The sequence below is a fragment of the Phyllostomus discolor genome, chromosome 3, assembly GCF_004126475.2.
Source record: "Phyllostomus discolor isolate MPI-MPIP mPhyDis1 chromosome 3, mPhyDis1.pri.v3, whole genome shotgun sequence".
Lineage (NCBI taxonomy): Eukaryota > Metazoa > Chordata > Mammalia > Chiroptera > Phyllostomidae > Phyllostomus > Phyllostomus discolor.
In genome coordinates this window covers 198,672,328-198,699,430 of record NC_040905.2, presented here as the reverse complement: position 1 = coordinate 198,699,430, position 27,103 = coordinate 198,672,328, and the positions used below count along the sequence as shown (strand labels likewise).

Sequence of the window (27,103 nt, the reverse complement as noted above, 5' to 3'; positions counted from 1 at the left end):
CAATTTCAAGAGCAATAGTGGTTGCCAAGGGCTAAGGGAAGAGGAGATGGAGGCTGGTAGCTGTGACTGACTACAAAACATAGCATGAGGAATCCTTGTGAGGATTCTTTGTGAGAGAGCTTTTCTGTCATCTTGACTGTGGTGATGCTCTCATGAACCTGCATGTGATTAACTGCACAGAACTAAAGACATACATATACAAATGAGTGCATATAATAAAAGTTATGGAATCTGAAAATGTTTTGGTTATGACATACTATACTTATACAAAATGTTACCTTGTGGAAAACTTACAACTACATGTAAACCTACATCTACAGTTATCTCAAAGATATGTCATTAGGTCCATGACCTAAAACTCTTATTCTCTTCCCAAAGGATATTCCCCAGGCACAAACACAGAATCCACTGACACTTACTTTAAACATAATTATAACAAGCTTAGTTATCATGTTTGGCAGTAGCCAGTCACATTAGAGTGGGAGACAATCTGATAGAGTTCTCAGGCTCACAGAATATGGAATCTAAAACCCAGGTCTCCAGATCCCCAATCTGGTGTTTTTAGTATTCACCATCTTTCGAGGCCCTTTTATATCATGGATGATAATATCTAACACTTCATTTGAGCCCATACATTTACCACTTTTAAGATCCTGGTTTGATCAACCACACAAATTTTCTTAAAAAGAAATACAAAGGTAAGAATGCATTTGTAAATCCCTTTAGGATGATCAGGTATTAAGCGTGATTATGTATTTAAAAGTTACAACAGCAAAGACTTAGGTTAGTCTCAAGGAAAAGTTTCTTACTAGATTTGTTAACTACAAATGGGTAACCAAGGGCCATAAAAATCATTCTTTGCTGGGATTCTTTGAAAATATGTTAGATGTGCCCTGGCTGGTGTAGCTCAGTGGATTGAGCGCGGGCTGCGAACCAAGCATCGCAGGTTCGATTCCCAGTCAGGGCACATGCCTAGGTTGCAGGCCATGGCCCCCAGCAACCACACATTGATGTTTCTCTCTCTCTCTCTCCCCCCCTCCCTTCCCTCTCTGAAAACAAATAAATAAAATCTTTAAAAAATATGTTAGATGCTTATTTCAATACATGTTGATTACGAGTTCATTATGTGATCGTCTCTATTAGGTGCTACAGCAACAGGGAAGGTATATAACCTAGGACCTGCCCTCCTAGAGCTGATGGTTTAATGGGAGTGATGGGAAAACAGTCAATCATAGGCTAGTATGAAGTGTGATAAGGGAAGAACATAGATAAGCATCTCACCCAAACTTGGAGGTAGAAAGATACAGGAAAGTTTTTTATGTGAAGTTTAAAAAATAGGAGAGCATGGTGATATGAAAGGAAAGGACTGGAAGCTTTCACAGTGGAGGGAACAGCATGTGCAACAGAGCAGCTAGTCCATAGTGTGTCTGAGGGGAATCGCAGCTTGGGAAAGTAGTAAGAGATGAAGCCGGACATTGGGGAGGAGTAATGGTGGGCAGAGGCTGGGTATAAAAGATCTTTCCACATAGCCTAAAGGGATTTAGCTGTGATATAAAGAAAAGAAGCAATTGAATAGAAGCACTAGTCAGACTGGTTGCCACAAAACATCCTTAAGCCTTACTCTTCCTATAATCCATCTTTTGCAGTGATCTCCTATTCTTCTCTGATATCACCTTCCCTACAATTCAACGTCTAATACCAGCACCACCTGTTTCTCCAGGAAGCCTCTCAATCCCCCAACTGGAAGAGATGACCCAGGTGCAGGTGTCCCTGTACATGCACCATACAGCAGCAGGTGCAGGACAGTGCAACCGTTAGGAGCTATGGAGTCAAACTGCTCAACTCCCAATCTAGGCTTTACTGCTTACTTCAGTTTCCTTACTTCGGTTTCCTTAACTGTTAAATGGGAATACCAACATTAACACATCACAAGGTCATCTCAAGCTTGAGTAATTTAGATACATTGAACCCACTTAGAACAGTGACTAGCACAAAGCAAGTGTTTAATAAATGTTAGCCTTTGTTACACATTGTGTCCCCCATACACACCCAGCTGTGGGCAAGGCCTTTGACTGGCACTCAGTCAGCTTTGGACTGATCAGAGAGTAGAAGTCAATGCCCTCTCCTCATAGACGGTCACCTCTATGATCTCATACTCTTTGCTTAGCTAATGGGTCAACACAGGCTAGAAATACACTCTCCTTTCATGTGTGTGGTAGAAGCAAGAACCCAAAACATGTCTTAGAAGAACTGGACCATCTTCCTAGATCCTCTGCCTTAATCCCTGCATGACCTAGGCCATGTGCCTTTACCTTCCAGAACTTCAGTATTCTCATCTGTGCAATGGGATGGGCTATGAGGCTCAAAAAAGATGGAGGACTTGGCAGCACTTTGCACAGTGGTGATGCAAACCTGATTTCCATTTCCCAGTCTGCAAGCCACACCACACACCTCCCCATCCCTTACTTTCACTTCCAGCAAGAAGCACACTTTCCAGACTGGCACAGCTGAACCTGAACCACAGAAGCAGGTATATTTTAATTTGCCCCACCCACTGACTTGATGAATTATTTTTCTCCTCCTCCAGGGACTTTCCTGACTTCCTTCTGTAAACGAAGGAAGGAGCACATGAGTACTCTGTACATAAATTTGTTTGGGAAGCTTTCTTCTTCTTCTTTTTTTTTTTTTCTTAAACCAAACTTGGTTTCTGTTGTAGGCGGTACATTCCCTAGCAGGGCGGGGTGCAGTGTGTTGTGGAGGGGTGAGGAGGAGGGGCCAGGGGGAGGAGTAGGCAGTGATTAATTCACCCACTGTGAGAGCTGGTCTTCTATTTAATGGGGGGGTCTCTCTACCCGGGAGTCAGATCTGTCTCCAGACCAGCAGGAACATGGGAGAGGATCTGGGGCTGGGCTTTGGGGAAACAGCCAGTGTGGAAATGCTGCCCGAGGACGACAGCTGCAAGCCTAAAGCCAGAGCCAGGAGCAGCAGCACCCGCTGGGCTCTCACCTGTTGCCTGGTGTCACTCCCCATCCTGGCAGGACTCACCACCTACCTGCTCGTTGGCCAGCTCAGAGCCCAAGGAGAGGCCTGTGTGTTCCAGGTAAGCAGGACTTTGAGCTGCCCTGGGGGATCAGTGGACCCTCTGTGGGCATCTGCAAGCTAATGCAACCTTGGACAGAGCTCCCTGATCCATCACCCTCCTTTTCTTCCTGGCTTCAACATACAAAGGAAATGCAGACTGTGAGGGTGGGGAGGCCCAATTTGGTGTTTGTTCTCAATATTTCCATGGAATGAATTGTCCCTTTTTATGTTTATATGGCAACCAAACCGCATACTTGTAGATAATTATAATTGTAGTACACAGATAAGTTGGGCAAGTGCTTTTCCTTTAAAAAAAAAAAAAGAAAGAAAACCCTCTTTAAATTACATAACTAACAAATGATCATTGAAAAAATTTGGGAAGCACAGATTAAGAAAAGAAGATAATTATCATTACCCATAACCCCAGAGAGGTAACCGCTTCAAATTGTTAACATTTGGGGGTATATAATTTCATGTTTTTTAACAGGATGGGATTATTTTAAGTGTCTTAATATGTTATCATTGAAATTATTAATAAATTTACAGCAGTGTGAGAATATAGATGGTTGTATTATATCCCTATATATCTATGTGCAATAATTTATTTAATCAACCCCCTTACATGGGTTTAGAACAGCTCTTTTTCAATGTTCCAGAAAGAACTGCCTGCCAGATTGTGTATCATTCATGTCTTGCTGGAGGTGGGGGTAAGTGGGGTTTTGGGGAGCTTAGTCAAATAAATAAATAAATACACAAATTTATTTGTATATATATGCATGTATGTGTGTATATACATATATGCATGTATGTGTGTGTTATACATATATACATCCGTGTATATGTGTGTATACACATATATGTGGTCTAAGGAGAATGATGAAGGGATACAGGTGTCAAAACTTACAATTCTGAACTAGGAACATCAAACACCTTAAAGCCTAAAGAATGTGCCTTTTGTGCCTTTCAAGTAATACCCCTTTTTAAAAATGCTCTTGCATAATCTGTTGATGACTGATTTAATTTCAGTCCAAAGTATTACATTCCATAGGAGTAAACAGGCCTTTCAGTCAGTTTACTTGGAAACCTGGCTTCCAAGCAGTGCTGGCCAACTTCAGAGCAGAGACACGGACAGCAAGTTGAAGCCAATGTGTAACTCTCACACCCAATCGGGGTCGGCAAACAGACTGTGTGATTCAGGCAGCTGCCTCCCAGGCCACATGCCATTATTCACAAAATGTAGAAAGACACAGGCCACTGGAAATGCTGTTTATGTTAGAGGAGCACTGCAGGGCATGAGAGCTCAGGCTGTGACCCCAAGGTCAGCATGGTGCTGCTTCCTGGGAAGCCAAATTGCAGCATCCAGTTGATGCTCTGGGACTCTGACATCTTTAGCCAGAAAGAGTCAGTTGTTCTTGACGAGGAGTTGAGTGACTCCAATAACCTATACTCTCCTGCCTTCTAAAAGGAAACACTCCCTCTGCTCAAAACGATGTCTATGTTGTCATAGATGCCAGAGAACACTTATGTTGATCTGGAAGACAATTAGATGGAACACCATGCCCAGTGCAGAGGGGCCCAGTGACTTGCCCGGTCAGGAAAAAAGTTTGAGATGGGAGCTGTCTCTAGACAAGAAGCTCATGAGGACCACCAGTCTGAGTGCCTGCTCCACTAGAGGTACTCAAGGGATGAAAAGTCTAAAGCAGCACCCTGTTTTAGTTAAAGCAGTCTCCCTGAAGAGTGGATGTGTAGGAACATTTGGAGCTGTGGTTTGGCCAGTAGATGTAACTTCTTGGTGCATCAGAAGAAAGACAAAGGGAAATGGGGGTGAGGCTGGGGCACATGCAGCAATTGGGGTCCTGAAAAGAAACAGCTGGCCCATTCAAAGAAGAGAGTTTAAAGAAGAATGTTTAAAGAACTAAAAATGGGTTCAAAGAAGGGTCTATTTGCTGAGATGCAGACAAATTAAAGGAAACCTCCAGGGCTGGCAGCATCCTGAGGAACAGCAACAGAGAGAGGCAGGTCACCAAACCTTGGCATTAAGGGGCAAAAGGAGGGGAGAGATTTAGAGAAACCCGAAGGACCTAACACATGAAGGAAGGGGCCTGCCTGGAGGAGCTGCTGAGTAAAGCCAGCAGTCTGCCAAAACAGCAGGGAGAAAGGAGGAAGGGGGAGGAGCCTCTGGGGCCACTTTGCTCCCAGAGGGCAAGTATGCCCAGAGGTCAGCCTTGAAGGGTATAGGAAGGGCCAAGAAGGATGAGAGTGGCCAACAGACAATAAGCAGCTCTGAGGAGACTAAAGAAAATGAGATTCAAGGAGGGAAAACCAGGTTACAGAGCAGAGCTCGGGTGGGTGTGGATGTAACAGTGAAATGTCATGGCTCTTAGAAACCTAAGCTTGATTCCCAGCTCAGCCAACTCTGGCCTTGTGAAAATAGGCACATGGCTTCTTTTTCTTTTTTTGGGGGGGGGGCTGTTTCTTTTCCACCAAAAGAGGATACTACTATCAATACTTCAACACCAATAAGTCATGTACAAGGTCAGTTCATACTTTTCCAATGGGGAGAACTATGCTCACCCACGTATTATGATACAATTGTCACTCTATGCCACACACCAGACAACTACCAAGAGAACCTGATCTTGGTCTTAGCTAGCTCCAAGTCTGACACATGACAAGAAAATAGGTTATGTGTAATAGGTGTGTAATTCCAGATGTTCTCCTAGCCCAGCCTTGGGGGCAGAGGAGGTTCGGGGGAAGGCTTCTGGAGGAGGGAAGGAAGTCAGTGTGGTCTGAGGTCCAGGCCACAGACTCTGTTGGAGATTAACAAGGCCGTTTAAGGTTCTAAAGCCTAAAGCTGCAAACCAGACCATCTGACCTCCTGCTTGATGCTCCCTCCATTGTGTCAGATTGCCCCTTACATTTCAGGGAGATAGCTCCCAGGTCACTGAGGGAAAAAAATGGCCTATCTTGTCTTCAAAGGATCTATAATGTCCCAGGCCCAAAGCAATCAACTTTAACACAAAGAGAAGTAAAGGAGGGTCATCCCCCTCTTCCAATACATTCACAGCCCTGAGGAGCAAGCCCAGAGGCAGAAGATAAGCCAATGGTGATAACAATAATAATAACACAATATTAACTCCCACAAAGAAGATCCAACCAGACTTTTACAGCAACCCAGAAATGCAGTGAGGAGGGTGAGCAGTCCCATTTGGCAGATGAGGAACTTGAAGCGAGAGAGTCTGTGTGAATGCTCAAGGTCATAAAACCAAGTCCCTGTGTTGGCAAATCTAGGTCTCTTCTGATTTCCATGTTGCCTCCTCACCTGTCTATGTCCACTCACAATCAAGCTTTATGATCATGGAAAGCACTTTCCATCCACCCTTTTTATAGATGAATGAATGGATCACCCTCATGTAAAACACAAAATTCTGTAAAGACAAAGCCTGGGCTTGATTCTCCACCCAGGAGCCAAAATGATTCTTTGAACACTTTCACTGGATTGTGCCATGGCTCTTCGTGGCCTCACCTTCTACCACTCTCCCTCCCCTGCCCTGCCCCCATCACTGGCCCCCAGCCACCCTGCCTTCCCTCTGTTCCCCAGCACTCCAAATGTTCTGTTCCCTCTGCCAGGACTGCTCTAAGGGACTTCCTCTTTCCATCTTTGTAACGACCACAGGAGGTTGGCATTGTTAAGAATCTCTTGTAATCCCACATAAAAAAGCATTGAGACTTAAGAAAATGGGCTCAAAAAAAAAGAGACTGAGGAAAGTACACAACCTGTCTGAGTTTCAGTTCTCCCATATCGCCTACCTGACTGAAGTGCTATGAGGATTCCAAGTGCCGTATGGCCCCCAGTGAGTGCCTGGCAATGAGGGCACTAGGTGGATGTTTGTCCCTTCCCTTCCCCTAAGTAGCAAAGGAAAGCTCTTCACAGATTTATAGAAACTAAGAGATGGATATGCTCTTAGTCCCAGGGTCAGTCAAATTTTACCCACTTCCCATTTTTTGTAAGTAAAGTTTTATTGGAACACAGCCATGCTCATTCACTTACACACAGTCTGTGGCTGTTTTCATGCAACAACAGCAGACTTGGGTAATTGTGATAGTGACTATATTGTCTTTCAAGTTAATATTTACTGTGTAGTCCTTTAGAGGAAGTTTACTGACCATTGATCTAGTCCTATCTCCTTGTTTTACAATTGAGGAAACAGAGGACCAGAGATGGGAAGAAAAAGTTCAGGGTCATAGAGCAGGTTGAAGCTGGGGGGACAGAACCAAACCTAGATTCTATTTCTACAGTCGCTTGGCCTTCATTGTATAAACAAACAGTACTGACTCCATTCTAGCTGGGCCCCCAAATCAGAGATTGGAAAAGGAACAGCAATGGTAGGAATGTTGCAGGTTTTTACAAACAGCAATGAAAACAGTTACCAGAATTATGTCAGTGTGTGTGTGTGTGTGTGTGTGTGTGTGTGTGTGTGTGTTTTAACTAGATTCTTCCTTCAGGGGTTGGTTATGTAAGGAAAGATTCAATGTGACAAACTCATTACCCAGGTAAGTTGTAGAGTAGAAACCAAAATTATATGTGAAAAGTTTTGAGATAAATGCCTTTAGGTGACATGTCCATAAATACAGCATCAATTAAATACATCATGGTCCTCCCATGCAATGGAAAGCTGCAACTGCCACTGGTTTTTTTTTCTTTGTTAGTCTGTTTTTAATGAGGCATCTCCATATGTAAGGGTGGAGAATTTCTCTAAGATATATCATTAAGAGGAAAAAGCAAAGGATGTAATAGCAGATAGAATATGGAACACTTAGTTTTCTGAAAACATAATACACATTCACATACGTGAATATGTTTATAAAGGCACAGACTATCTCAGGAAGAGGACAAAAGAGGCTGATGACTCTGCTCTGTCCAGGTGGGGAAAACAGGTGGCTGGGCGATAAGGCAGAGACATTTTTAAACATATACTCTTGTGTGAAAAATGTATATGTTACCTATACAAAAAAAATAGACATGGTAAAATATTTTAGGATATTTAAACTCCTGGAGAATGTTAGGTAGATTTGCATTTTAGAAAAATAATGGGTCAGAAGTTCAAACCCAGTTTGAATTCTGACCTAGCCACTTCTTAACCATGTTACCTAACTTTTCTGGGCCTTAGCTTCTTTATGTATGACACAGGGAAAATTAAAAACAAAATACTACTTATGGTGTCTGGTAGAAGGTGGCAGGTTATTAAATGGTAATTAGGGGATTTCCCTGTTCATGGAAATTACATCATAGGAAACAACTTCTCCACCTGCTATTCTGGAATTTGCCATTGCCAGGCCAGAGAGCAGGTTTGGGCATTGGAGGGCTTTTCTTGGTGTCTGGTATTTGCAAGCTACCTCCATGCCCCCTTCTCTACCCTGGTCTTGCTCCCTCAACCCACACTCTAATCCATTTTTGACCCACCTGCACTTGACCATGGCCTGGGCCTTTGCTTCCTCTGTCCTCAGGAGGGGTTACTATAGGCCAGGCCTCCATCTTCTCCTGACACTGTGCCCAGGCATGACAGAATACACCACACTGGCTCAGTCCCAAGACTGCCGCAGAGTGGGCACCAGTACTCTGCCATGAATTATTGGGGCAGCCATACGAGGCATTGCTTCCAAGAGTTGTGCCAGTATCCTCCTTCTGGCCTTCCCTCCCAGGTCCTATTTCTAGAAACATCTGTATACACTCTCCCCAAGTTCTCCTTGGTATCCTCCAACCTCCCTTCCACACATTCTTGAAAATCCCTGCAAGGTCTTTGTTCCCTGTACCCCTATTCCTTCCCACACATGCATTTCCCTGAGGCCTCTTCATCTCCTCCCAGAAGGGGACCCCATAGTGATGCCCACTGAGGCTTCAGAGTGACACAGACTGAAGGAAAGTCATGGCTTCACCACATCACACTTGTGACCTCATAATAATTTATTACATACCAGACTCCATTCTAAGCTCTTTCATACTTAGAGTTTTGAGAAAAACAATGAGATCACATCTATAAAGTCCTTAGTGTCCTGTCCAGTACAAACACATGAGACACATATTTACTTTCATTACCACATGTATCTTCTCTGTCAATCCTTGAAATCTCACAATGAGAAAAGTTCTACTGTAATCTCCACTTTAGAGATGATGAAACTGAGGTTTAGTAAAGTTAAGCCATGTGCCCAGTCCTACAGTTACACTGGGACATCAGGGTTCAGATCTACCATACACATTCCTTCTCAACACTATGAGAGTCTGCCTCTGGGTATATGCCAACAAATTATTTGTCCCCTGGGGTGGTCGGGAGGACTTAGCAATGACACCTGAAATGTGCCTGTCACATAGTTAAGTGCTCAATAAATGCTAGTCTCCTTCCTCCTCTGAGAGCACCTAGCTGTGTTACAGAACACAAGGAGCCAAGGAGAGCCCGAGGGCAATATACTATTACCCAAAAGGAACGCCCCAGGTTCGTTATGTCTGCCGCCAGAGGAAAAACATCTCTTAATGCCAGAGATTTGTGAAAAGGAAAGGAAATGTTTAAGTAATGCTAAACAAACTTAAAGTAGTGACCTAATGTCTTCATCAAAATCCTAAAGTCCCTTAAAACACCCAAAAACACACACAGTCCTTCCTTCCCCCCTTTGCCCAGTCTGGGGTACCATATCTCAGGAAAAGTAATAGAAGTCCATGGCTCAGGCAGCCCCCAGTTGCTCCCAGTAATCTGTGCTTGGCTGGTAGGCCTCCCTCGGTTCCCAATGCCATCAGCTGTGTCTCCGGGATCTCTGCTAAAGCCAGGTGGTGGTTCCCCGTACTAAAGTCGTGGGGGTCCCCACTCTGGCAAAGCCACGTGGTTCTCTCTCCACAATGGCTGCGAGGAGGGGGGTTGCCACTCTGCCAAAGCCAAGTGGCGGTTCTCTGCTAAAGCCACATGGTGATTCTCTCTCACAGGGCTGTTGTCCTCTCTGCACAATGGCCGTGGGAGTCACCACTCTGGCAAACCCTGATGGTTCTCCCTTCAATGGCTTCCCCGTCTGGGTTTAAATCCCTGTGCCAATCTTCCTCTGCAGCACCATTTCCAACTGCTCCCACAATTGGCTATACTTGCCATCACTCTCATATCCTTCCAGCTTTACTGGGCTGCCATAGTGTGTGTGGGTAGGTGTGGCCCCATGTCATGGAGCCAATCATCTCCAAGCTGTCACACAGGCGCTGTAACTTGGGGGGAGTTGCCTCCCAGTTACATCTTGGAGGGAAGTTGCTTCCATCCCTGGCTCAGGGCATGGCCACAGCTATTTAACATATCTATGTAACCAGTTAAAGGTTATAGATATGTTAAATGACCATGCCAGAGGTTAGCTGCAAAGCTGTTGCTATGCAAAACAGCTCTCAATGGCCCTGCTCCATTTGTCCCTCCCCCCAACCCACATCTGTGGGGTGGAAGGGTGGTGAGGACTTCCTAATATTTCCTGAACACCTTGAGTTCTGGACCCCATTCCAAATCCCTATTTGCTCCCCGCTCTTGGCTGCACCCTGTAATGGCTATACCTAACACACAGAAGGCACTCATTAAGTGCTGCTGAATGGAGAGAGGGATGGAAGGATGCACGGGTACCTGATGTCCCTAAGCCTTACACTCCCTATCTATAAAATATGAAGGGTAACATGCTGTCTTCATAGGACTGTGCTGAGAGTTCTGCAAGGAGATGTCCAAAAAAGTGAGTGTTGTCAAGTAGATGCTCAACAGACATTATTTCCCTACCCACTCCACCTTGAATGAGCTCTTTTATCTCACTCAAGCTGTTTCCCCTGAGGTCAAACATAATAACCCCCTTTTGGAGTTGTCTAGAGGAAACAAACATAGCTGAGATAAAAGTGCTTTGTAGATTGCAAAATTTTGAGTGCTCAGTTGCCCCTACTGTAGCCTCAGGAAGTCCTGGCATACTGGAAGAGAAGCCCAACTCACTCCAAAGGTCAGGCTGTGTGCAAAGGGCAAAGGTTGTATAGGTGAACGGTGCAAGTGCAAAAGAAGGGAGGGCAAGTAAGCTATGGGTGTGAATCCCAAACATCTGCTGCAGCTTCTAGTTTGGGATTCCAGGATCCCTTTGTTCACCTGTTAGAGTCTACACATGCATCAGTCAGTGCCCAGCAGTCTCACCTGACAGACCACACAATGCCCAGCTGCAGCAGAGCAATGGCTGCAAGAGGTCATCCCCACAGTTGACAGCAGCAACTAGCTTAGGTTTTGAAATGTGTGGAGTGTATATTCCATTCCCTCAATCCCTTTGCATTCTGAAAGGGCAGAAGTTCAAAAGCAAACTGTGTACTGAGGAAACCTCTCCTGTTGGGACAAGGAGAAAACCTTCCAGAGCTCCTAAAGGATCCCAATCTGCCGCAAAGAGACAGAGTGGCTTCTGTTTATCACTAAAATGATGAAACCAATGGGACGCTCTACAGAACCAACAACATATGCCAAAGCATTTATTGAGCCCAGAAGAAAGATGGAAAATGCACTGGGTATCTACAAATGAGCTGGATGGTCTTTCTTAGCCATCACAATAGTCCTGGGAGAAGGAATCACTGTCTGCTTTGACTGATGAGGAAACAGTCTTACTGAGGTCAGGTAACACACAAAAGTTAGACTACCTAGAAATAATGCAGCTGGGATTTTCATATTTGTTCTTCTGGAAACACCACAGTCTTTGCTTTGCACCACTCTGAATATTGCCTGTAAATTAAAAACCTGTCTAGCACAACTTAGCAGATGATGAAATGGAAGGGCTTTGGAATAAAACATTTCTAGGTGGATTTATCCTTGTGCAAGTACAAACTGAGATAAAGCAAGAGGAGAAGACAAGGAGGCAAATGTCTATCTTTCTCCTAGAGGTGCTAAAAGGATATTATAGTTCATAAAACACTTTGGCATTTGCAACTGTGGGCAAGCAATGGGTATTTCTTCCTGTTTATGAATATAATACTAGAGAGAGACTACAGAAGATGGGAGAAAGACTAAATGGGTCATTAGTTAAAATATACTGAAGGGATTTTTTTTTGAGGAATATACCAAGAAGATAATCTCAAAAGACCATCTTGCTTCAGGTTCTATCTCCCATTGTATGTGCTCAGCTAATGTTCATGGGGCTCCTGCTATGTGCCAGGGTCTATACTTGGTCTAAATGTCCAGGTCCCAGACCCTCCATTTACTCTTTGACCTTTGGCTTACAAAGGCTATAAAAAGGTAATATGTTCCCTTGAGAGTAACTGGAGTATCAGATGAGGAATACACATACACACCCAACACAGGACCTGGCACCCAGCAAGCACTCAACCAAATGGTAGTCTCCTCCTTTCCTCCATCCTCCTTCTTTCCTATATGAAGGATCAGAGTAATCCAAAAAAATGCCCACAGTAGTAGGTCATGGTTAGTTTCAGTCAGGGATTTCCAATCAACATACCCCCCTCAATTGAGAATAAACAAAGAAAGAAAAGGAAATGAGAGTGAAGATTCATGACCTATAGGAACTAAGGGGTAAAAAGCCCCACTTGCTTTGCTCAGGCTAATATATGCTGGTGGTAGTAGGCTTCCACCATCCCATAAACAGGCATGCCTATAGACATACACTATGGCCTTTTCTGGCTCTAACTTCTGACCAAAGCTCCCAAATTCCAAAAAACATTTCTAGAGCCATGACTGCTCCAAGCAGAGCCTGACAAAAATCTGTAGAGGCCCGAGGCCTAAAAGATTTTGGCTACCTACCTCTACATAATTAAATTATTTTTATCTAAACGAAAATTCAAAACTTTGCATGAATTCTAAAATAACAAGTTCTCTTTCCTAGTTTTTTGGATTGCAAAACTCTGGCTAAAGGCACTGAAACTTAACCTTACTCCATCCTCTGTTCTCTTTTCTGCTTGTCTTTCTGATGCCCAAGCATCAGCGTATTTTGCTGATTGAATAATCCTGTGGAGGTGGCAGGCACTGGCAGAGGCAGGAGGAATATAGTGGTGAGCAAGACAGACAGACCAAGTCCTTGCCTGCATGCAGCCTGAATTCTACTAGAGAGAGAAAAGCAATAAATACACATATAAGTAATATCACTTCAGGAAGTGATAAATATGTAGGAGGGAAAATAAAATAGGGTCCTGGTTCTCAGCCAGTGGTTTAAGAAGGCATTTAGGGGGAAATAAATCATATTCTTCTGGGGTGCTCTTGAATATTGTGTCTATTTGGATTTGGAAGCCAATGTTGCTTCAGAAGTCACCTTCTCCTGGGTACCCCAGAGTAACCCAAAAGCAATGGAGATGAGTCAGGGTTAGACAACAACAAACATTTTGTTGGCCTGGTGTTGCCTGCAACCAACTGGAGAGCAGACATTAAACCAACTCAAATGTATAAACCTTTCCCCAAATAAACTATAGTACTATTTCCTCCTATCTAATCTTCTCTTCATTCACTCTTGCTTCCTGTTGCAATAATCTTCCTCTCATGATAAAGTCATTACTAAGAGAAAAAGCAATGGAAAGCTTTAGATATTGTTCTTGGAAGAAGAGTCCCAGCTGATGTTCTTCTTGGGGACTCTGGGAATATTGTGTTCAACACCTGCCAACTGGCACTATCACAGCCTTCAGATATTTAGTGGCCCAAGTTAGAGAAATGCAGCAGAGCAAAGAGAGAAATGTGCTCACATCCCAAATTCATGCTAATGACAAGGGGATTATGAGCCCAAAAGAATGCTCCAAACCCTTAGCTGAGTGTCTGCTTAGCCAAAAATAAGCAGGATATTCAAGGAGATTTCTTAGCAGAATAAATGAGTCAGAGAAGACTAATCAGGGTACCATTCCCTATACAAGGGGATGAAACCAAGCTCTCCCCAGTTCTCTCTGAGAACCCCAACTTCAGTTTTCTGCCTTGCCAAAGGACTGATTCCTTATCAGCTCTGTCAACAGCAAGTAAGGAAGCAGGCTACAAAATAAGCTCATTTTTAGGGTGCTTCTCCACCTCCTGAGCCCATCAAAGTTACTGATGCTGGACAAGCAGTCGTATCATTTGGTTTTGGTTTTCAAAGACCATTGTACTCAAGACCCTATGCTAAATGTATAGTAGTATGTTCACCTGGCAGCAGAAATCCCTGCAGTTCCCCAGCTGCTCCCATGAACTGTTGGGCCTCCTTATTCTTGCACAAACTATTGGCCTTGTTGGAAATGGTTATTGCCTTTTATCACCTGGCTAATACTTGTGTGGCCTGTAAGGTTCAGGTCAAGGGTAGTTTCCCCTGATCCCCCTACCTCAGGGGCTGGAATGATAAATTGGGATTTTGAATGTCAAGATAATTGTCTCAAAAAAGTAAGGCTTTAGAAAAAGTCCTGTGAAAGCAGGCCAGGAGATGGATTAGAGAAGAGAAGAACCCAGGTGCAGGTGAGACCTATGCTAGGAGCTTTTTGGAAGAATCCAGGCAAGCACCATGCTGAGGCCTGGAGTAGATTCAGGAAAGAGAAAAACTGTAAAATAGAAATGATAGTTTGGGTTTGTGGAGGAAGAAATAAGCAAAACTTAGGCCTGGTATCTTAGGAGAAGAAGTGGAGGTATCATTGACAGCAGAGAAGAGGGAGCTGGAGAGACCATGAGGTCAGCTTGTCAGTCAAAGACAAGATCTTTGTCTCAGGAGGGCTTCCAGTAGAGGTTAGGACATGTGGCTTAGGAGTAAAAAGAGCCTGACCATCTGTGTTCTAACAGAACAACTATTATCACAGAACTGTTCATAGACCTAGGCTCAGAAATGGTGCAGCTATATCAAACATGTGTATGTAGAGACATCCATGCACAGGATGCCACACTACAGACACATGTAGGTACACCAATGCAAAAACACTCTTTCCCACCAATGGAGCTGCCTTCTCTTATACTCACACAGACACACAATTCTTAATTCACAGGTATACACTCACACACACACATAGGTTTTAAAATGTAAAACCGATCAAGTGTCCACAGGGACATGAGGATTACCATTGATGTGGACTGAGCAATTATAAAAACCAAATCATAAGACTCTGGGTTGAGTCAAAATCGTATCAGAGAAGCTCTTTGGAAACATTATAAAATGTAAGATGGTGATTTTATTCCTAAGCTAAGAGCTTTGTTTTGCTCCTAAGCTTTTTATTCTGGCATGTAAGTGGTGATTCCCTCAGTTTCCATGCCTTCTTTGAACTAACTCATACATTTTCTTTTCTTTTTTTTAATTGAATTTATCAGGATGGCATTTGAGTGTACAATTCTATAATACACCATCTGTACATTGTATTGTGTGTTCACCACCCAAAGTCAAGTCTCCTTCCATCACCAGTTATCTCCCCTTTACCCTCTTCTATCTCCCACCACCCCCCTTTCTCTGTGGTAATCACCTTACTGTTGTGTATATGAGTTTTGTTTTGTTTTGTTTTGTTTTGTTTGTTTTTGCTTAATCCCTTCACCTTTTTCACCCAGCCTTCCAACTGCCCTCCCCTCTGACGGCTCACTCTAGTCTCTGTATCTATGAGCCTGTTTCTATTTTGTTAGTTTATTTCGTTCATTTGATTTGATCCTCATTTCAAACCTCAGGGTTATCTAGGGCACAGGTGGCAAACACAAGGCCTGCAGGCTGAATCCGGCCCTCCACCTTCTTTTATCCGGCCCGGCACCTTGTTTCTGCCCGGTGGCAGCACAGAGCTCTTGCTTAACTGCTAAGGAGTTCTTACATTTACACAGCCCTAAAATTACATTCAGTCCTTTGAAGGCAACCTCGAGGCTGATGTGGCCCCTGGTGAAAATGAGTTTGACACCCCTGCTCTAGGGCAATGGATGTTATTATTCCCATTTTACAAATAAGGACACCAAAGTTCAGAGGAGAAAAGTGTCTTGCTCAAGATTACATTGTTTTGTTTTGTTTCATTTTTTAAATATTTTATTTATTTATTTTTAGAGAGAGGGGAAGGGAGGGAGAAAGAGAAGGAGAGAAACATCAATATGTGGTTGCCTCTCGTGTGCCCCCTACTGGGGACCTGACCTGCAACCCAGGCATGTGCCCCGACTAGCAATCAAACTGGTGACCCTTTGGTTCACAGGCGTATGCTCAATCCACTGAGCTACACTAGCCAGTGCTCAAGATTATATTGTTAATAAATGGTGGAATTAGGATTCAAGTCCAGGTCTGTCTGCCTCCAAAGCAGTTACTCTCCCATTACCATGTGGTATCTGAAATGGCTTACAAACTAGGATTGCATGAAGAAAAAGTCACCATGTATTACAAGGAAGCAAGAATTGAATAGACTGAGAAGAAGGAGATCATAATGATTACTTCTTTTTCTGTATCACTTTTTAAGTAGTTACAATTTTTAAATTGTGGTGAAAAAAGTGAAACAAGTGCCACAATTTGTTCAAATAATAATAGAACCATTGACAAGATGTTAGAGTGCCCTAGAAGAGAACGAGAAAAGCTCTCGGGACAGAACCTTTAAGTTGAGCTTCAGAGACAAGGGTAAGAGAGAGAAAGGTCATTAGGATGCTGGAGGAGGAAAAGGGAAGAGCTTGGGTGCAAGAGTCCCATCAACAAATATCGTCATCTCCATTTCCTTCAGCTCAGAGTACCCCGGTGGGGTAGAGGCAGCATCTTAATCATATCAATGCTTTGAGCAACTGTGTGAATACTGGTGTCAAAAGGAGCACAGACGATCTGAACCATATCTTTCTTTCCCAACAGACTCCAAAAGTACAGGAATTAGGACCTTCACATCAGCGAGTTTGTAAGTATGCTTATATTTGATGCCTTTTCTTGTGGGGAACAAAAACATATCTAAAAGTTCTGGTATGCAGGAGGTTCAGAGGAATACAAACCAAGAGGGAAGGTGAGGGGCCTCTCCAGCCACTAAGAAGGCAAACTGGTGCCATGGCCAAGTGCAGACCTATGGATTGACGGTCTCTACACAAATATTTCACCTGTCTCTGTCTCATTTTACTCATCTATAAAAATGGTTATGATAGTACCTGCCTCCAGGGTTTGTATAAAAGTATTAAAACAATGCTTACCACATCAAAAGAATACAAAGACTTTTTTATTTTAATCATCAACAACATCTTTATCACTATAGTTAGAACACATTAGTCCAATATAATCATCTCTAAAATACCAAAAGGAAATTTTTAGGTCTTCTGGAGAACTGATAGTAAAACAGAAGACCAGAAAGGGAAAGGAGTCTGTCAAGGTCATAGAGCCACACACTGGTTCCCAAACTATTCTGTTAGGCCACCCAGATACCTCACTGGATATGGTTAAGGGGACCATGAAGAAGGCAAAAGGTCAATTTGTTTCCACAGAAGCAGTAGGAGGAAAGGAGAGGCAAGGTGAGCTTTACTGAGCACTACCATATACTTAGAATGATTCTGAACACTCTACATCCATGGTAGGAATTAATGTACCCATTTAGAAATGAAAAAACAAAGTCTGAGACAGGTTAGATAACTCATCCAAAGTCACAGAGCCAAGATTCATTTGTGTTTAAGACTTTCCCCAGAGTCTTCCCTGTTCCTGAAAAATAAAAGATAGATAGAAAGAAAAAGAAACAAATGAACGAAAACGGTAAGAAGGGAACTGGACCAAGCTGGAGAAAAGGCATATTTCTCTCAGGCATCATGCAACTCTCCAAATGCTGTGTTCACTTTAGTCACCCTCTGACTCATACAAAGCATTTTTCTCCTTTCCTTACAGACGTACCTCCTAGAGCTGGTGAAGATAAGCCAAGAGCACACCTGACAGGTAATTCTCCCTGATGTGCTTTCCAGGAGACAATGGGCCTGATATTTATTTCATTGTGTTTGCAAAAACTCATTCTAGTAGCTTCAAACAGGAAATCACATACCTTAGTAACAGACTCCTCCTCTCAGTCAACAGTTTTCAGATGTCTTTCTTCCTTGAGGGATCCAAAAGTCCAGGTCTCTTAGGCATTATCTTTCAGATGGTATCAGCCCTCTTCCTTTCTCTATTGTTTCTCACTTTCATTCACACAGTCATTCAGAAATGGCTTTCCTCAGACTCTGAGATTCACATAATGCTGAATCTCGTCAAAGATGAATGATCCCTTGAGTTGCCAATTTATCGAATCCATCTGTCCCCCTATTCAAAATGAAGTTATTGGACATTTACATTCAGGTAGGTATTTCCAAAGAATATACATTGATGTGAAGAGATTAAGAGCAATCTCATAGTAACACCAGTTGGCCAGCTCCCCAAGTCATGTGGAAATTCCTGGCATTTCATACTTGGAGTTGTGTATGTCACTAAGACTCCAGACAAAAAGGCCCAACAGTGCAGAAAGATGTTAAAAACCCACTGAAAAACTACAGTTAAAAAGCAAGCATATCCTCCTGACATATAAAAAACTGCAACCCACAGCGGAATATCCTTGGGCCCAACACAGTTGTCTTAATATCGGTACAAGAGGAAGCTGTTCATGGGGAGTCCTGCGTGAGGATTAGGGCCAGGAAGATGCCAATCTGCCATCAATACTCACCTGTAAGAATGGGTGACACTGAACAGGCTGGGCAGAAAACTCTTAAAAACTGAGCATGGAGGTGCCACCCCTCTTCCTATTGAATGGGAGGAGTTGAAATTGGTGAGGGAATCTAGGTTCTAATGAACTCCTAATATGTATGAGACACTGTGCTAGGCATTTTACATATATGCTTCATTTAATCTGCATATTATTATGCCCAGTGAGATAGGGAAACTGAGGCTTGGCCAACTAAATTCACTTATCCCAAGTGGCATGACTAAGAAGAGCTGAGAGTTGAGTTTGACTCTCAGAACTGCACTGTTTCCATTACAACATACTTCCTACCCAAACTCCTACTTGCTGCTATGTCGACAGAGCCAATTGCATAGTAATTTAACAGAACTTGCTATATCTACAGATGAAATAATTTTTGCTTTTGTATCATCTGGGAGGAAATTTTTTTAATCTACTGAATCACCAACAAAGAAGGAGTAGAGACTATCATGGATGACTAATAAAAATGCCTTTCACAGATTTTGCAAAGAACCAACAGAGCTCTCCAGAGACCACTTAGTGCAGGGGTCAGGAGAGACCACACACATTCTGAACATGTATCATAGTTGAAAAAAAAACTATAGTCTAGTCAGCAATGGGAAAGATGCTTTACAAAAATCCAGGAACCAAGGTTTCCAGTCAGCCACCAGGTATGAAGATTGCTAAATGCTTCTTTAAACATAACCAGTCCCCAAACTGTGGCTGGCAGTACATAATGGCGATTACTATGGATTTGGAAATTAAAATGTTTTTATTTTCTCTGAAAAGTATTAGTTTATTGCAGATTATTTTATTTGAAATATGGCTCAATTCTATTCATTTTTTAGCTATAGATATACTTCATGAAAGTGTTAATTCATATGTCCTACTTAGTGTATACATATAAATAATGCAAACGTAGAAACATATAAAAATATGTAAAATGAAGTAGGCTTAATTTTTAATCTGTCAAAATGAAATATGTTAGCTTATTTTGGCAAAAAAAAAAAAAACGAGAATGTATTGAGTAATGCTGTATCCAGCCATTGTGATGAAAATGTCCATGCCTCTTTTATTCACTAGATCTTCAGAACAAGAGTAGGACGGAGCTTTATCTCCAGTTCACAGACAGGAAATTGAGACTCAGAGAGGAGAAGGAACCTACATGGTTGATTAACAACCTAGAGTTATAAAGTCAGGATTGGAATGGTGTCCAAGCAACCCAAGAAGCCCTGCTCCCTTCTACTCCAAGAGTCCATTACATGAGCTTATTTACTTTGGCCCTGTTGATATCAGAGAAGAATTTCCAAAATGTTCTGGATCTCTGCATGTGGACTTTTTAAATTAATTTCTGCCTGTGTTTCATGTGGTTTGGGACCACCGTGTTAAAAGGGGAGTGACAGAAAACATTTGACTCTCTCTAAAATGTCTTCTCTTTGTGGCAGAGCTTGTTTGAAACAAAAAGAGGAATAAAAGTGAATGTCACTTAGAGAATATTCCTAGTAACTATAGCATTATACATACCATCTCTCTTCATCCTTTCCACAGGTATTATCATCTCCCTTTTTTTTAAGGAAAGGGATATCAAATAAAAAACAAATCCTGACTTTGTAAGGAAAGAGTCGTTATGCAAAAGGATTATTGCAGGGTGAGAATGTGGCAGAGGGAAGGGACTAATACAATAGTGAGATCCTCTGACCATAAAGTCTCCAAGTGTCCCCAGAGTTAGGCTAAAGGGATTTTTTTTTCATAGACAGGAGTAAACAAAGCTAGAAAAAACCAATAGGCAGAGGGAAGGGGGAAGAAAGGTTGGCAAGACAAGAGCAGAACCTTACAGTGACTCAGGGTAGGGGTGGGCCCAAGTTTGGGGACCTAGAGGAAGGAGAAAAGCTTAATCAAAGTTCCGTTAACAAGCATTTTGTTCCAATGAATCAGTGGGGGATAAAACAGTTCAGCTAATTATTTGTGAGGCAAAAAATAGGAAATTGGAAGGTCTTTTGTCTGGCCATGTCATGCGTAAACAAGGGGGCACCGTCAATCTTAAGCCATTTGCAGAAGGAAGAGTGGGTTTTTGCAGTAAGCTCATCTCCCAAACCGAAAGAGTGACTGAGACTTCTTATCCTTCACTCCTTTCCAGGATCACAGGGTTCAGGTAAAAGTTAAAATGGTCAGATAAGAAAACTTAGGCTCAGAGAAGCAAAGTAATTTGCCCCAGGTCATCGGCCTAACATGCCACTCTCTGAACTAATGTCCACTCACACACCTTCCCCGCAGTACTCCTCAAGCAGCCTGTCAGCTATTGGTTTTAGATCATCACTTTACTCTTTAAAAATAACATGAGACACTTTTTGCAAAGTTCACAGGTTCTAACACAAGCAAATTAATCCTTTCTCTTGTTTTTGCAGTTGTAAGACAAACGTCCACAAAGCCCTTAAAAAATCAGTTCCCAGCTCTGGACTGGGAACACGAACTTGGCTTGGCCTTCATCAAAAACCGGATGAACTACACCAATAAATTCCTGGTGATCCCAGAGTCGGGAGACTACTTTGTTTACTCCCAGATCACATTTCGAGGTATCACATCCAAGTGTGGTGAAATCAGCCAAGAGAGCCGACTGAACAAGCCAGATGTCATCGTTGTGGTCATCACGAAGGTAACAGACAGCTACCCTGAGCCCACCCAGCTCCTCATGGGGACCAAGACAGTGTGTGAAATAAGCAGCAACTGGTTCCAACCCATATATCTAGGGGCAATGTTCTCCTTGCAAGAAGGGGACAAGCTGATGGTGAATGTCAGTGACATCTCTTTGGTGGATTACACAAAAGAAGATAAAACCTTCTTCGGAGCCTTCTTGCTATAGGGGCAAGACAGATGTCATTGTGTAAAGGTCCTCTCCTCCTAGTTCCTAATTTTCTTCATTCATATGTAATTATAGCCTCAGGTTTTCTTGGAGCATTCTCCAAGTATTTTGCCTATGACAGTATTTTAGCTACGAAACTTAGGACCCAAAAGTCACACTTTATATGCCTTACTGATGGGAATACCAATTGGAAAAAGGCAGAAGAAAGCAGACAAATTATCATGGTTGCTTGGGAGAGTGGTGAGTTTCTAAACATTAGAATGCTGGTCACCAAATGAATGGATGATCTACTTGAAGCATTTCCACACTTTCCTACTACACATTTGTCACCAGTGGGCTAACTTGTCGTTCAACTTGATTATGAAGCATTTGCTTCCGTTCAGGAGCCTTGAATAAAGTCCAAAGCCCTAGAAAACTGTAATACTTTCAAAGGAGAAATCCTTAATCAGATTCCCTAAATACATACTTTCACACCTTGCCGAAAAAGAATGAAAAAAGCAGGTATTTTTCACGAATATTCTAAAAAAATTGTTTTTCACGACGTTCTCTGTGGCAAATGAGAAAACCTACCTTTCCCTTTTTTGTGTACATAGGCATCAAAACAAGGAAGTATGAGTTCCACATGCATATCAAAAATACAACAAAAGCATTTATTCATCACAGTTTTCTTGAGCACCTATTATGTTCTGGGTATTACCTTTACCCAGAAGATACCACGAAGAACAAAACAAACTCTACTCAAAACTTATGTGAATATATCATTAGATGGCTCCTGGTTAAATGTGTCTCAACATGCTCCGTGGAACCATGCTCCAAGGACTAACGCCAAGTCATTAAAAAAATGGTATCTGACAGTGTTACATAAGATATCTGGAGTGCTCCCGACTATGTAAATTATCCAACTGATTTAGCTCACTCAAGAAAATTGAACACAGATTTCTAGCTAACTAGACCAACTGTACAACAAATGTGACTGATGCCCAGAGACAATGGACTTACTCTCCCAGGGAAAAAAAAAGTCAATCACCAAATCTGGAGCAGTTAACCTGGATCAGCTTCAAATTTTGATTCACAACTTTATATGCACTGTTATATGAGTATTTTTCTCTAAAATATTCAAAGGGATTTAAATATGGGATTAGCTAATCAGGAGAGGCTGGACATTGAGGAGGTCTCTCCTGCACATCAATGGGTTTATATCTTCTAACCTATGTCATTTTCCTGCATCAATATGGCAAGGGTAGAAGGGGCATTTCTGCTCTTTTAGCCTCTGTTGACTTACTGTAAAGCAAGAATCCACCAATCTGTTCCCCAGGATCAAATGAGGTCATGGGGATGAAACTTGTTAACTTTAAGCATTTGTGAAATCTGAGAGCATGTCAGTGTGACATGGGAGTGACCTTCAGCACTTCAGACTCTATTATAAACACTCCCTATTGTGGGAGACCTCACGATGGGTCTGAAGGCAAACCTGACACCAAAATCACTCTTCTCCTTGTTGCCAGGACACTCCAGAGGCAGAGAAGTGTGTGATGGGGCTCCTGAGCATGGTGATTGGTATAGCAGTACTTGATTGGTGTTTGTTGAAATTATAATTAAATAAACATTAATTTCCAGTTTCTCAGTTGGGAAGTTAAGACTCTAAAGCCTTCAGCTTCTCAAAACAGTCATCACAGGGCTCAGTGAAAGCACAGAGAAGGGTGTAGTCACCTCCACCTGGTTCCGAAGAGTCTACACAGAGGAAGTGAGTTCTGAAAGAAGGTGGGTGGACAACAGATGGACTTGGGGAAAGGGCATCTCAGATGGGAGGAATTACCCTTTTCTCAAAGCAGAAAGGAAAGGTTTCTCAGTAACTATAAAAACAGCTTGATAAAAGAATGTTTCCCTGACCAACTCCTAGAACAATATTTATTGGTAGATCACAAATCTTTTATCAATGACTCTAGACTGTCTCCATGGTAAGAATTAACACCCCCACTAAGAAAACAAAATGCTCTGTCTGCATCTGCATGAGAGCACCAAGCAACCTGGGGGTGGAGAAGGATTTGCAATGAAAGAGGCCAGAGTGGTCTGCTCATCTTCTCTACTAAAAAGAACCCTTGTGCCCAGGCTCTTCAAACCTGCCCACTGTTTGGATTCCCATCTGGTGGACCGAGAAGTTTATTCAAGAAGTTGGAACTTCCTACTATCCTAAAAGACTCGAAGCTTGGAAAATATCCTACCATATAGTTATTTTGCTTCCATCATAAGCTTGTTTATTGAAGAATGTATTGTGCTCAAGGTTTCCTGTCTGAATTGACTGAATGCCCTATGTTGTATTTTTTACTGCCCAGAAAGGTCCAGTCAAACCTGTCTTGTAGGACTCAAGTCCCAGGCATTATTTCCAGGGTAAATATTTATGCTCTAGTTTTTAAAATGAAGGGCAAGAATGGTGTTTAAGACTATGTGGTGTCCCCCTAAAAGTAGTAATGGGAATGCATTCAAAAGTTCAGAAGGGAAGAAGGAGCATGCTTACATGCTTTGGAAAATAGTTAATTTAGGAGGAAAGTGCTTTGCTGATTCAATGTCTTTCAAAAGGCTGAATTCAAATCAATTCCACATTTATTGAGTACCTACTCATCCTGGAGACACAAAGATAAATTATTTTAGTCTCAGATGTGTTAATTCTAACTGCTCAGCAGCTCCACTGTCTACAGATCCTTTAATTTATTTTGGTTGTATTAGCTAGTTAATTAGCCAGCTAACTTTAGACACATGGATATTTTCTCATGAAAATGGGTGCCATCTGATGAAGGATGATCATTAACAAAATGATTTGTGTTTAGCCTAAGTGACTTTTTTAAATAGCTACCTAAGGGCAGTTTTCCATAAATAAAAGGGAAAAAAATAAAGATACTATTTTCTACGATAAAACCCATTACTAAGCCAAGTGTGGAGAGAGGTTATTACCTGCTGGGCTCAAGTTTGGCCAGCCACACCCTTGAAAATATTAGAACTTTGTGGAAGACACAGAGGTGCATTGAAGAGCCAGTGTCCCTCAGCAAATACAGGAACCATGATCAAAATGCATGGTGTCACTAGCATTTTGACCCTAGCACGGTTTGGGTCTATTTGATAGAACAGAATTGCTTAAGCTACCAAAATTTCTAAAATTTTTTACCAAACTATAGTAGAATGTGAAAAGGTACACTTTTCACATCCTGAAAAATGTCTGGTTCAGTTCAATAACAGGGCTTGCCAAAGCCCTTAGCTCCATTTCAATCTAAGCTACATCACCCAAGAGGAAATTCCACCCAAGAGGAGTCAATAACTCCTTTGGGTTATAAAAGTTCAACTAGCTCACTGTGCACGAGGCATGCCCATTGCCAACATTCTCTTGCAAGGTATTTTCCAAGTCCTTTCCCAGTCATGTTTCCATGATTGTGACATTGGGGATTAATTCTTCAGGACAGAGTGGTTTATATCCCACACCTTGCAACACACATGCAGCACTCGCTTGCCCTAAGATTTCCTGCTCTCTTAGGGCCTGGAGTCCTGGAAATGTTTTGCCATTTTAGTGGAATTCTTTTTTCAATGTGCATCACTATCCTGTATATTAACAGCTATTACATCATATTGGCAGCTGGGCCCAAGAAGAATGTCCTGTCCCACACCAACAACCATATTTGCAACTTCCCAAGCTCTGAGATACTTTTGCCCCCTAACCCCTTACATCATCCCATTTAAGGAAGAAAATACCATATCAAACAGAAGTTACTTGTCAGGGCCACAAAAGGAGTTAATGGCAGATCTAGAGCTAGGGTACCATCTTCTTGAATCATAATACTAGGCACAGCCAATTACCCTCTTCTCTTAGCAAATGGTATTCATTTTAGTAACTGAAGGAGAAATTGGAAGGAGATATAAAAAGTTTTATCAAATACCCATGGGATAATATAAAAGGAAAGAGGAGACTTCTTCCATGTGTCCTTGGAGGAAGGAGATAAGGCTAATGAGTTGTACTTACAGAATCTCCATTTCTAGCTTCATAACCAAAGGAATTTTCTACCCTAAACCAGAATATCCCCAGATTTGATTTCTCAGTTCCTGGAGATATTCAAGCAAAGGGTTTATCTCAAGGGTTTCGTAGAAGCCATTTCTTCACTGAGGTAGGAGGAGAGATAGAATCAAATAATATATCAGGTCTTTCTAAATCTATAATTACTCCATTCTTTCATTAACTTCTGTGTGTTCTTTTTGATCATTAAGAACCTGGGAGGCCTTGCTGAGAGTTCAGTGGCTTCCAGCCTAGAAGTGGATGCCATTTCCCACTTGTTCAGAGAGTATCCAACACAAAGTAACTCTGAGATCTTGGCCAGGTAAAGAATGTCGTGGCATTTTAGAGCTGATGCAATCTGTAGAATTTGCTCCAAGTTACATCATTTTAAGGGTGAAGAAACCCAGGCTCAGAAAGATGATACAAAAAAAAGGAAAAGAAGAAGAAAGAAAGATGATACAAATAGCCCAATGTCAGACAGTAGCTAGTAGCAGTATTGAGACTAGAATTCATATCTCCAGATAGCAAGCCCAGCAGTCTTTCCATTTCATCCATGAATCAGTTTTTTTGAATGTCAGTCACATGGCAGCACTTGCCCAGAGGTGGAGAGCCCAGAAAAGAGGGAACACAGAAGGCAAGTCTCATTCTTGTGGCGCATATACTCCAGAGGAAGGAGACACAGAGCTTCAAGCAAATAAAGTAGCTGAACTTAGTAAAATTATTTTATTCTTAAAGTCATTAAAATATGTAACTTTCCCCTCTTTTGATTCAGAGTGTAGGAATTAAACAAATGTAGGGGTTTATGTGGTTTTAGTGTTAAGCCCACGTGCTTTTATTGATTTTATGTTTTATGTTAAAACATCATAATCTCCAAGTAAACTGCATATTGTATGTTGTTATGTACGTATTTCACTGGTATGCAGCCCATGTCTTTGGGCACTATTGTGTCAGTTCCAATCTCTATGAATGAAATGTTGTATGTATTAATGTATTTAATAGATGTAATTTAATAAATTTGCATTAAAAGCCACAGAATTTTAATAATTGAGTCAATCTTTTGTTAATCTCTTCATTGATATATTTTTCTAAGTTAAGATTTCTAGGTAACTTTTGTGGGTTTTAAAAATGCATCAAGCCCTGGCTGGTGTGGCTCAGTGGATTGAGCGCCAGCCTGACAGCCAAAGAGTCACCGGTTCAATTCCCAGTCAGGGCACATGCCTGGGTTGCAGGCCAGATCCCCAACAAGGGGCATATATAGAGAGGTGACTGCACATTGATGTTTCTCTCTCTTTCTCCCTCCCTTCCCTTCTGTAAAATAAATAAATAAAATTTAAAAAATGCATCAAGTTCTCCACATACTTGACTACAACTGATTTTCACAGACTATAATAAATCTTATAACAAATTGACTGTGAAATCCCACAGACTGTGCCACTGGTGAGATGAAGTAAAGGGAATCTACTGAGTTCCTTTTATAAATCAGAAGACTCTGTAGTTAAGTGGCAAAAACTTATACTTAGCAAAAAGAGAGAGGCCAGAGACAGCC

General features: G+C 42.1%; 1 protein-coding gene across 1 annotated transcript; it reads left to right on the top strand.

Annotated features, from left to right (window-relative positions):
* The first annotated feature begins 2,719 nt into the window (after positions 1 to 2,719).
* Positions 2,720 to 26,601, top strand: TNFSF15 (TNF superfamily member 15). Its single transcript, XM_028529005.2, has 4 exons — positions 2,720 to 3,100; positions 16,840 to 16,882; positions 17,845 to 17,892; positions 21,067 to 26,601. Exons 1-4 carry the CDS (start codon positions 2,888 to 2,890, stop codon positions 21,519 to 21,521), a joined length of 759 nt encoding a protein of 252 aa, XP_028384806.1. The 5' UTR covers positions 2,720 to 2,887; the 3' UTR covers positions 21,522 to 26,601.
* Positions 26,602 to 27,103: the final 502 nt, after the last annotated feature.